The following is a 12,105-nucleotide window of genomic DNA, read 5'->3' as shown; positions in this document are numbered from 1 at the left end:
CTGGATTGGTGTACACCACATGACTCAATGCAGTTTATAGGAGATGACTCACTGTAGTGCAGGACATTCAGACCCATAACAATCCTGGAGCACAAGTGTGCACTAGCAGGATTGTTTGCTAAACATTTAAATGCATTCAAGAACGCAGGTGCAGTGGAAAAAAACACACCATGAGCGAGAAACTCATTGCACACAATAACTGAGATTATTGGCTTAGAAACAGAGAGTTATTAGTAAATATGTATGATAGTACTGTGCAATAATAAATAATAATTGACAATGACATAATAACGAGGAATAAAACTAATTGAATTATGTAACTATACACGTTTAGGAATACAAATTACAAAATTATTCCAAGAGCCATGTATAATTAGAATAAGGATATAACCCATGCTGGATCTCTTGCTGCTTATTCAATTTTTAAGTCTCCACTAAATGGTCAGTTCTCTCGTATTCAGTTTCTAATGAAAGTAATAATCATTTACAATAATGCAAATACTAAAATTACTCCACGACTCGTTCCAGGGTGACTAGTTAACATAATTATTTACAACAGTTACCCAATTTAACGAGAGATCTTCAGAGGGATTAATAAAGTATATCTATTCATCTTTAATTTCCTATTCTGATTCTTCATCTAGGTGTGAAGTGATCCAGATAAGCATGTACTGGTCATAATGAGAAACTATTAGTAACAGAGCAACCATACCTGTGAGATAGCTACACTCAGTTTTATTCATACGAGGAACCAAGTAAATAAAGATCTCTGCAGTAGTGAGAGGACACTTGGTACTTTCTAGGATCAAGAGGAAGGGGCCAGACTGTAAAAGGTTGAAATTGCGTTTTTATTAAGACCACAATTGGTTAAGATGAAAGGAAAAAAAAAAAATCATAATAAAACAAACAATAATACTTGTACGGTTTTGGCAAATCAGTTCTTATCCGATTCTGAAAGAACTGCATGAATCATTTATGCAAGTGTGCCATTCTAAATATTGCTATTATTACAAAGAATGCTCAATCATATATATATACAGTAGCTCTAGTACTACAATTTTGTTGTGGGTTTTCAATTTATTCGGAATACTTTTATTTAGATTGTGAGTCTTACTCTCAGCATCAAATTAATCTTAAGTGTCTAGCAATACTGTATTAAACTCGGCTGATGTTCACTTTTTTTTTTTCTTTTTTACAAAACAAGGCATTCACTTAAATCAACTTATCCTATATATAAACACTCTAATATTCCTCCTCCTCTTCATCTTCAACATCATCCGAGTCTTCATCATCATCATCATCATCATCCTCATAGAACTCTTCTTCGTTTCTCCTTGTCAGCCGTGCAGATGCTTGTTGCTGTACAGGAAGTAAACAAAGAGTGAGCTGGCGTTTTCCCTGGAATGTGTTAACCATTTATCTGCCCAAAGAGAAGAAACTTTTTCAGCACTGAAGAGAAACTGAGATAGATTTGGCGTGCACACTATGCCAGCAGGCTCTTCGTGACTCATGCTTTGACGTTTTAATACCTCAGAAGTGCTTCAGGATATCTCTGGACAAGTTTTTACAGAAAACTTTTCTTACATTTCAAAACCAGGATGAGCAAAATGGGATGAAAAAGCAATCGTAGCAACATTTATCCTTATCACAGACCGCTAAACCTGTTTTTGTCAGAAATTCTGAACCGAATCAGGAAAACTTGGCCGGTGAACGAAACAGAAATACATTAAGAGCAGCTATTTTAGTTCCCTAGATCAATGTGGAACAGGTGAAGCATAAAGTGTGTGAGAGCATGCATAAGACACTTTTGGAATGTCTAAGTGACATTTGACAGTAAAAGGAAGTAGCAACAAGAGGCAGGGAAAATTGTTTTGCATCACTTTAGGTATTGAAAGTGAGAAAACATCCATAGGCACCCGATCACAGAAAGCTTTAGAGTGAAAGTCCATGTCAGTAATAAAGCACAAGGGGTAATTATTCGACTATCTTACTTGTGTGGTCCCTGATGTACTCAGGAAGGACCCGGTCCGAACAAGAGAGGTTTTGGAATTGGCTCGCACTATGTCTGAGCGGGACAGATAATCAGGGGGGTGCAGCAAACTCCTGAATGCCTGTCAACGACAGTAGGGGCTGTGAGGAGGCAAACCTGACGTAGATGCCTTTCAAAAACTCAGCACAACTTACAGACAAAATAGGTAGACATAACTAACCATGGACACTCAGGGCCAAGATGAGGATGTCTCGAGGGACAAGATTCACACAAAATTTTAATAGATTTTTTAAAAACTCAACAGTTAATTAACGTTGTTCAATGATGGCTCCTACATGTCTTCAGTCCGTCATATCCGGCATAATGATGAGAACAAGGATATAATGTTTAATTAAGACTTCTTCTTTACTTTCGTAGTTTATATAGTTCATTATTATTATATTATCATGGTTATTATTTTATTTCTTTTTATAGTTTTTTATTATTATTGTATTTATTTTTTACATTTTTTTGGAAACTTTTTTTTAAAAGCTTTTCTTATTTACAATATGTGTACTGTATGTTTTAATTTAATCTGTATGCATGTTAAATATTTTTATGAACTGCTGTGAGAAGTTAAATTTCACCAAAGTGGGAAGAACGGAAATAAATGAATCAATCAATCAAATAATTTGGACACCCTAACTTAACATAAACTGTTTTGAAATAGGCAGAATAAACAGAATAATTTGCTACAAAGTGTTAATGCAATGGTTTGTTTCTATCAAAGTTGGATCAAAGAAAAGAAAAAAGCAATGTAATACAACTCAGTAGACGAAGTTGGACCACTTCTGGATGCTGGTTTGCCCTTATTTACTTACTCTCAAAAAGCATTACATTTTAAGCAACCATCAGGCTGGGAGTTAACTTCAAATATTTATCTCTGGCAGTAGAATCGAACTATGTGAATTACTTATAAGTGCAACAAATGTATTTATTATGTTCATGGTTGTATGAAAAAAAGGATATTATTCATGAAAAACAAATTGACTGGTTAAGAAATTAAATGAAAAGTGAAAAAATGACAAGGCAGATAAGCAAAAAATATCGGATTGCTAAAGTCAATATTAAAATTCAGCTTAAAATTATTTAGGAATGCAGAATATAAAAATATAAACTGGAGTGAGTAATCAATTATTAATACATATTGATATCAGATTGGTCATATTCCAAAGTTGCAAAACAATAATCCATTTTTGTTTAGGAAAATCCCTACCATTTTCATTTATTGTAGACATTTGATTGTAAACTTCTTCATGAAGAGTATTTTTTTGATGAATTAATGGGTTATGTTTCCTGTTCGGAACATAGTCGTTTCAAATGGTGTAAATAATTCTATTGTGAAGAGGTCCATAAGCCAGAGCATCTTAATATGCGTCTTTGTATATTTGAGATGACTCAATAAGCCATCAAGCTTGAGTCTGTGACACATACTGTAGCTCTAGTTGAGGAGTTTCTCTCCAGCATGAATGGCAGAAAGATGATTCAGCACAAAACTCATAGATGATATGGCAGAGATTGTGGAGAACAACACAAATACTTCTGAGAGGAAATGGACAAGTCAAACATTGTTGACCCTTTCTTTTGTCATTCTTTAAATAGTTCCGTGTTCTTTGTATGCAAAATAAAGTAACTGGCCTGAATTAAACCTTTGCAGAAACAACAGTAAATGACTCATAGCAACCACATCAGTTAGAGGGCGTGGACGTCATAATAGGTATGAGCAACATGTTTATGGCAAGTGTGTGGGAGCTCACCTCGAGGTCCTCCTCCTCGTCCACACTTTGGATACCCTGGTAGGCCGAAGTGTAAACCTCCAAGGCCTTTGCATGGAATGACATTTCCACCTTCACAAATTCATTAAAGATTCTCTGTGGAGACAAAACACATTGAACAACTCTGTTCAAATCAAATGCAATATATTACTTTAAGGAACGCGGTTTAATGATTCTAAATAATAGCCTATGTTACTTTTATAGCTGTTTTAGCTGACAATAAAGTTGGAATTGCAGACCTTTATATCTCTTATCTTTTGCTTCTGAAACTCCTCAAACGTCTCCTCTAGTTGTCTGGTGGTCCGAGCAGCATCCACAGTGGCTCTCTGTAGCTCACTCTCGGCCTGGGAAGGGAACAGAAATCTCTAAATAACAACTTTTTTCCTAACAAGTTTTATGATCTGCTCATTCAATGTTTACAATGAGATACTATGAAGAGACTTGGTCAAGTTTATGAAGAGACTTGGTCAAGTTATATTAAAACATGTTGAAACATACCTGGGTCTGAACACGTGGTTAAGGAGAGAACATTCTTGTTACTTTAATTAAATACACTAATTTCATAAAGTAATATTCAAATTGTTCAAGGTAGATCTATATTTTAAAATGCTTCAGACGGGGTGGGGGTCATGTGTATATATATATATACAGCATATATCACATTTTATTTATACGGCATAGTTACAGTATTACTCAAACTGACAAATGATTCCAACTCTGATTAACTCTGCCAGAAAGCAAGTTAGTTTTACATTTTTCAGCATTATAGGACAAGCACCAACATTTCAGAAAGGATACAATTATTTGTCTGTCTGATGGGTTTCTCTGTCTGGTCTTTTCCAACTCAGCCATTTGTTTGGCTTCCCTGTCTCTGGCATTTTGAGTTGCTTTTAAATCATCCTGCATTGAAAAAAGCACAAAACAGTTAAAGTTGAGGAGCCACTCAGTGTTAAATAATTGAGTATGAATAGTTTTATTTCGGTTACAATATAAAATGCTTAGATTATGTGCAATCCATTGGCAATTATTACCATACAGAATTCCACTCAACATTTTTTCACCACAAAACTTCAAACAAACTGTACCCGAAAAAGTAATAGGTTAAAGCCAAGGCTTATTTTTACCTATCTAGTGCAATCCATGAAATAACCCAAAATATCAATTATACAAAGAAAAAGAAAACAACAAAAAAACAAAACATAATTATAATCCTTGAGTATTTAACCTTTCAATATATTTTTTTAAATCAGCAATGTTCTACACAATTTCAGTTCGTCACCAAGTCTATTCCATAATTGAAATCCCAAAAACTAAACACAATTATATTTAACATTACTTCTCACTTTACATATTTCAAAGACACACAACCCTCTAAAATTATATATTTTTTCTCTGTGTTTAAAAAATGTTAAACAGTGTGTGCAAAAATCTTTTTTCAGACCATTTTATTTTTTTTTTCAAAATGTTTAACCGTTATAATTCACATTAATCATATCTTTGTATTCATCTTTTTAATTTTAAATGTCTTAAAACGTTAACCTGTCCTAGTCACTAAAAGCCTGAGAAGAAAATTGTAAGTTAACCTTCCTTTTTGTGGAATTGCTATGAATAGCTACTTGTGCCGGCGTGGTTTCTCTCTAGACCTACACGGTTGATTGTCTGCAAGTGTGAATGTGTCTGTCATTGGTTGTCCGTTTATACATATCCTGCAATGGGCTGACCATATGTGCTTCTACTAGGCTCCAATGCCATTGTGACCCCCATTAAAGAAAACATGAGGATACTTTTTTGCCAAAAGATCTTGGGCTAAAATATTAAAAGAATAGTCACATTCACATGGAAACATATTTTCTTTCTGCAATAACTTAAATGAATAAGCAAGGAAATACTAGTTTCTATAACGAATTATGTTTTTAAAACCAGTACTGCCATCTTGTGGCACTGAAGTGGTTTGGCCAGTATTCGAACACTAATGCTTGACACGAAAAAGGCATCATTTTTCTTAGTTATTATTTTTCTACAGATGTAAATACATAAGTACCGCAGCCATTACATTGATATGATATATCTGACAGTTAAACAGTTCATCAATATTAGTAAGTAATTTGTATTTATATTAAATAAGAGATTCACGTTCAAATTAGAATAAAAATGAATCATAAATTGCTTAAAATATATCGTTACTATTTTACTTGATTCTAGTGACTTAATGTTTAAATAAATCTAAACAGGTTGTCGGATTAAACAATAATTCCTCGACCACCTACCCTCTTATGCTTCACAACAGCTCCATAGCTTTTTAAAGGCTCTACAACTTTGGCATCCAATCTTTCAACCTGCACAGAAATCGACATAGTTCACAGACCATTGAATATATTGTTAGTAAACCGTCAGGGTTATAAAAGATCACCTCAGCCTGGCGGTAGTCCTGAACTTTTGCCAGATTATCCGCGAACTGTTTCATTCCAAGTTTAAGGTTAGGCGTTTCTGTCTCAGCATAGATGCTTATTTCTCGAGCCAAGATGTCCGCTTTGTCACGAAGTCTGGCAGTTTTTCGTACATAAGCAGCAAACATTTGGCACATTTTCCCAAAATGTCTCTCAACATTTGAAACGTTTTCTTGGATTCTTTTGGTCTGATTGTCCCTGGAGTCAAAACAACAACACGACTCAGACAGAATGTGTGTACATACAGGTGCGACTAATACGTTCTAGTCTATTGTAGTTTATAACGATGTAGAATAATATGTCCAACATTACAATATATGCAATGCTATATAACACAAAACACAAGTCCAGACGAGTATCATTAAGACGTGCAGTATTTGAATATATGCTAAAGCTAACCAAACTATTAACACATTTTAAAGACCTACCTCACTCTTGCGTCTGGAGTTAAGCTCATTTTCAGAGGGACAATAAAACACAAACCAACAATTTTACTTCGGTAGATAACAGGACAGAGGTGTATTTTAGGTGAACGATGCCGCTAACTTCTGGGTATTTCAGACTAGCATGGCTTACAGGCCGTTACCATGGAGCAGATGTCTTCTTCTACCCCTTTAATACGGTGTAACACATGTGACCGCTGCTCTTTACTGCCCCTAACAGGCTGTAAAACGTAGTTGATCCAATGCTCATTTTTTATATATAATAATAATAATAATCTCTATTTATATAGCGCCTTTCTAGACCATATATACTGTATATACTGTATATATGGATGGTTGGATGGATTAATAGATAGATTGTCCTTTTAAATTAACTGAAATTGAAATTGAATAGATCGATAGATGGACGGACGGACGGACGGACGGACGGACGGACGGACAGACAGACAGACAGACAGACAGACAGACAGACAGACAGACAGACAGACAGACAGACAGACAGACAGATAGATAGATAGACAGACCGATAGACAGACAGACAGACAGACAGATAGATAGATAGATAGATAGAAATCCACCATCAAATACCAGTGTACCCATAGTGTTATCAAATTCACAACCCATAATAATTTATGTTTGAGTACAGTATATCACCCAGACAATTATATATATTCAGGATTATATAATATAGTTTTTTTTTGCTTTATTTATTATGTTATCAATTGGTCCATACTACAATTGCCATCCCTTGTGGATGTATAAAAACATATATTTTACATAATATCTAGGCATAGTGCCGAGCTCCTTTTTATTATGCAGTGACGCCAAAATAGCAAGGTTTGTTGCCAAACTAAAAAAGTTAAAAATAGCCTTCTGAACCTTGGCCAAAAAACTGTCTTTGTGACCAGTCAAAGCAATGTGGGCCTCATTGTAATTCCCATCTCTGTGTTTGGGAATCCATGAATGTCACCAGATGCCATGTCTGCTCTGGTGTGGAAAATGTCCAAAACCCTTAATTATCCTGTTTAATCATCCATGGGATTGAAGCAGGGGAGTTCCCAGCCTAACATATTGCTGATGTAAAACAAGACCATTGCAGTGAGCCTAAAGTCCCACAAGGTTCTGCTTTATAGTCTCCTCTACAACTAAAATCCATATGATTATTTACTCTTAGTCATTTGATACCATTTTAATAGGCTTGATTGTCGCTGTAAGAAAATAATAAGTAGGAAAAACACTTTAAAAAGTCTTTACATTTATTGTCATTTTTAAGTTTATTAAAGAGAAAGGAAAAAACAAACCAGCCATTTGTCAACTGCAATTCTGTCTTCCCACCAAATGATGGCAATATTCATCTATAGTCCCAGAGCCGCTCTGCTCTCACATGAACTCTGATGGAGGCTTTGGAGGCACTGGAGTCATTTTTCACAGCTGCCTGGAATATATTCCAGTCTGATGGCATCTTTTCACTGGTGCATCTGACTGTAAAGCCAAAAGCAGATGTTTTTGTTTCCAAGCCACCAATTAGCCTACGATGGTGGCAACTCCTCAAGACTAACAGAAGCCCTTTAGCCTTCTCCTCTCTCCTCCTCCTCTAAACAACCACAGTCCACCATCAGCTCTGGGTCTGGACCCCACTCTTCAACCCAGCTGAGACCATTAACAGTGACACATCATGTCAGATAAGACAGCACTTACTAAGAGGAACAACTACGTATTGCAGTCTATATTTTATTAAAGTCAATTGATGATTTTAAAGTTTTATATTTAATCAATCTTAATCTCACAGTAGAACAAACCGACAACGTTTGACACTATGCACTGCTCATGTTTGAGTCACAGAGACTACAGGCAACTCATTGTTCAGACATTATTCTGCACTCAAGACAAGACACATTTTTATTTTTTTGCCCTCTATGACGAAAACGATCTTTTGTCCAAGCCTGTTGTGTTAAAAAGACAAAGTTTAACATGTGATTTTTTTCTTCAATATATGATTGTTGTCAAGTCAGTGTTTCATGTTTTTAATACGTGAAACTGTGACATATTGATGACACATGGGCAAAGTGAGGGCCTCTGCTTCTACTTAAGTGGCTATCGTATAGTCAGATAGAAACTATAAAATGGATCATGTAGAAATGAAACCAAAAGGCCTGAGTACAGTTTCACTAATAATATTACTTGTTTGAGTTTTAAACTTAACTTATGAATGTGATAAGCTATAGGACTTACATTTTCAATCCAATTTTGGGAGTCAATTACATTGGATGAGACTATATGGTACCTAAAATTGATTTGAAGGAAAAAGAACTACCTTGTAATGAGGGATTGGTGTGTAACTCATACTCATATTTTTTAATCCATGTTGAAATACTTCAAATAATACATTTGTCATTTATAATGTTGTACTTATTTGTTTCTTGTCACCATTAACACACTTATTGATATCCCTCCAGATATGGCATCTTATTGACTATCTTTACTCACATCAAAACCTATTTACTTATCTTCCCCTGGAGCCCCCTCAAAACAATCTCATGTAAAATGTAATTTCCCACCTCTGATATAAAATGTTGGTATTTGTGAGATTTTTGTTGTCTATGTGTGTTATGTAACCTGTACAGTCCTTCACAAAAATGATTGAGCAATGTAAAAGACTTACAAGAAACAGGACTTGTACACCAAATAATGAAATGCCAATAGTAATATTATATTATTTGTGATACTATGAAGGGTATTATAAAGGGGGTTTTAATAAAGGATATTGCAGGTATTGTAGCTTTTTTGTTTAGAAACCTACTTAATTAATTAAAAACCTTTTTTCTATCAAACTAATATGCCTCTTCCTTCACAGACATTAAAAATGAAACATTTCAGATATCTAACCTTGAGCAAAGGTCCTCTCTCTGCAGTTAAGTGGGTACTTGAAGGGCAACAGCTCCATGGTCCAGTGCTCTTATTGACCCGATGAAAAACCCATCAGTGTCTGCAGGGGCTCTGCGCTAAGGTTCGGCTCTTTGTTGTCTGCGGTCATTAGTGTCTATCACACTGTCTTACTACCTCAACACTTCCTTCTCTAACCCCCCGCCCCTCCTTTCTCCCCCGAAACTCTCACCACTGCTCTTTTCCCCTGGAGGAGCTGAAGAAGAAAATGTCACCCGATCAAATTAGTGTGAGCCTCCAACTCTGCCTGTCTGCTTCTATCCGTCTCCTGCACAGAGTGAGAACATCACTCTTGGAAGTTTCCTAAGTTTATTCATGTCCGAACTTTTCTTTTTTTGCATGGTATGACAGGTAACATTTCTCAGTCAAACCTATGCTGTGTCTCTAACCGAGCACTTCTCCAAGTGCACCCTTTACAGTATACAGTAAGACAGTGCACTTACTTGCGCATTACGCAAATTTCAACACGGTAGTCTCAAAACAAACACTGCCGCTATGCAGTTACCAGAAATGACTCGACAGCTTCCTCTTCAACTACTTGCTGACATCGTACTGTGATCAAGCTATACATCGTTCCGCTAGTTTCGCTATTCATGCACTCATGAGCTGCACTTTAATCTATAGTGCTTAACTTCACGGTAAATTCCCCAAAAGTCATTAAGAAGTAGGAAATAAACTTTTTTATCTTTCAAATTAAGAGCAGCGCATCGGCTACGCTGCGCCTGCCTTATAATCCTTTATTATCATGGTAATAATAATAATAATAATCTCTATTTATATAGCGCCTTTCTAGACCAGGGTCACAAAGCGCTTTGACAGCCATTCACACATAGTGATGGGAGTAGGCTGCACCACGCGGCGCCGAATCTGCCATCAGGAGCAATCAGGGTAAAGTGTTTTGCTCAGGGACACAACAACACAAGCTTGTCTGGAGCTGGGATTGAACCTGCAACCTTTTGGACTGCAGGCAACCACTCTACCATCTGAGCTATGACGCTATGAGCTAAGACGCCTCTACGGTCTATGGTCATACTCTGAACTGTTTAAAATGCACATTTGTTACTCATTAATTTATACATTTTTCCTATTAAATTATTTTACTCATCAAATTATTTAGAACACATTTTAGATTATCACCCAGTTAATAGGTTTTAGATCATTTAAATAAAAACATCATATCATTTGAATGTAGAATTTAGAGAAATTGATAATGAAAACATAATATTGTAGCTAGGACGTGTATAGTAAATTGTCAAAGATGACTGGTTTATGATATAAATAAATAATTATCCCGAGTTAATATTGGATGGATGCGATACTGGCTTGATGACAGTACGTCTGATGTTGCTCACAGTGGTACAAGGGACCGCTCAGGGAGATGATATGTTTGCTCAGACGCAAAGAAATAAGAGGGAACATTGACTACTTTATATGCAGTATATACCAAGAGCAAAGATGTATTAAACTTAACTGATCTTCTTGTCTCGTTCTCTATGCTTGTAAATAACGCTAATATTGGTATGAAATCATGTAATGTCCATTTGCTCCACTGGTCATAGCAGCCGCAACGAGCGGATTGTCCAGTAGGTGATTCAAACTGTGTTTCTATTCTTTGTTTCAATTCTGGATTTACTTGCACCTCAAACATCATTACTTCTGCTGATTCATTTTAATGAGATTGTTTGCTATTTGAACAACAGGAAAAGTCTATTGTCTAATCTTTAACTTAACTTTAACTTGTCTTTGACTCCACAGTCGTGTTATAAATGTGTAGATAATTATGTACAAACCAACCTTTTCTGGGGACCAACACATCAATAGAAAAACACAATCAATTGACAGATTTATTTTGTCTGCTCAAAGAGGAAGAACACCCTTCGTCCTTCCAACAAAACCGTAATATTACAACCAGTTTCTTTCCCAGTGTCACAGCCACCACGATATCCTGTTTCATATTCACAGCTCTCGTTCATTCTAGCCTGGCATTATTTACCTTAATGCAGTTCAGTGATGTTTCCGGAAACGCTGCCAGATGCCTGTCTTTGCAAACAGATTACTTTAATGCACGTTAACCTTGGTGGCAGTTAAAAGCTTCACCATTGTTTCTTTCAAACCACACGCTTCTATGAAAGTCCATCGGGAGGAAATCGGTGCACTTCCAATGCTCTTTGCCTGCACAGCACACAGGACCACTAATTGAAAATGACCTCAGACTATTTCAAAAGGATGAAATTGATGATGAATGGTTGCTGATCGCACATTAGTTTCAGTAAAGTCTGTGTTATATTTGAGCACTAACCAGGGGTATTAATATAGGAAAGAGAACAGATATTTAATATTGGTGCTTCATCGTCATTGAAATAAGGCAGGCACTGTCACCATACCATCCATATGCAAATGAAAAAAAAAAGAAAAACGGCCCCTGAGTGCAGGAGCAGTTCCCTCAAGTGCATTCATTAGCCACAGTT

The 12,105-nt window shown here is 36.0% G+C and overlaps 1 protein-coding gene across 1 annotated transcript; it reads right to left on the bottom strand.

The window, feature by feature from the left end:
• Positions 1–829: 829 nt before the first annotated feature.
• Positions 830–6,847, bottom strand: cibar1 (CBY1 interacting BAR domain containing 1). The gene is made up of 8 exons (XM_087787918.1): positions 6,680–6,847; positions 6,215–6,449; positions 6,072–6,140; positions 4,603–4,704; positions 4,044–4,169; positions 3,787–3,900; positions 1,992–2,111; positions 830–1,359 (listed from the first exon to the last, which is right to left on the bottom strand). The coding sequence occupies exons 1-8, from the start codon at positions 6,706–6,708 to the stop codon at positions 1,243–1,245; spliced, it is 912 nt and encodes a 303-aa protein (XP_087644044.1). The 5' UTR covers positions 6,709–6,847; the 3' UTR covers positions 830–1,242.
• Between the last annotated feature and the right edge of the window lie 5,258 nt (positions 6,848–12,105).

Source organism: Callionymus lyra, chromosome 3 (genome assembly GCF_982586985.1).
Source record: "Callionymus lyra chromosome 3, fCalLyr1.hap1.1, whole genome shotgun sequence".
In the NCBI taxonomy this organism is placed as follows: domain Eukaryota; kingdom Metazoa; phylum Chordata; class Actinopteri; order Syngnathiformes; family Callionymidae; genus Callionymus; species Callionymus lyra.
Note: the sequence above shows the minus strand (reverse complement) of the source record. Positions and strands in the feature narration are given on the sequence as shown.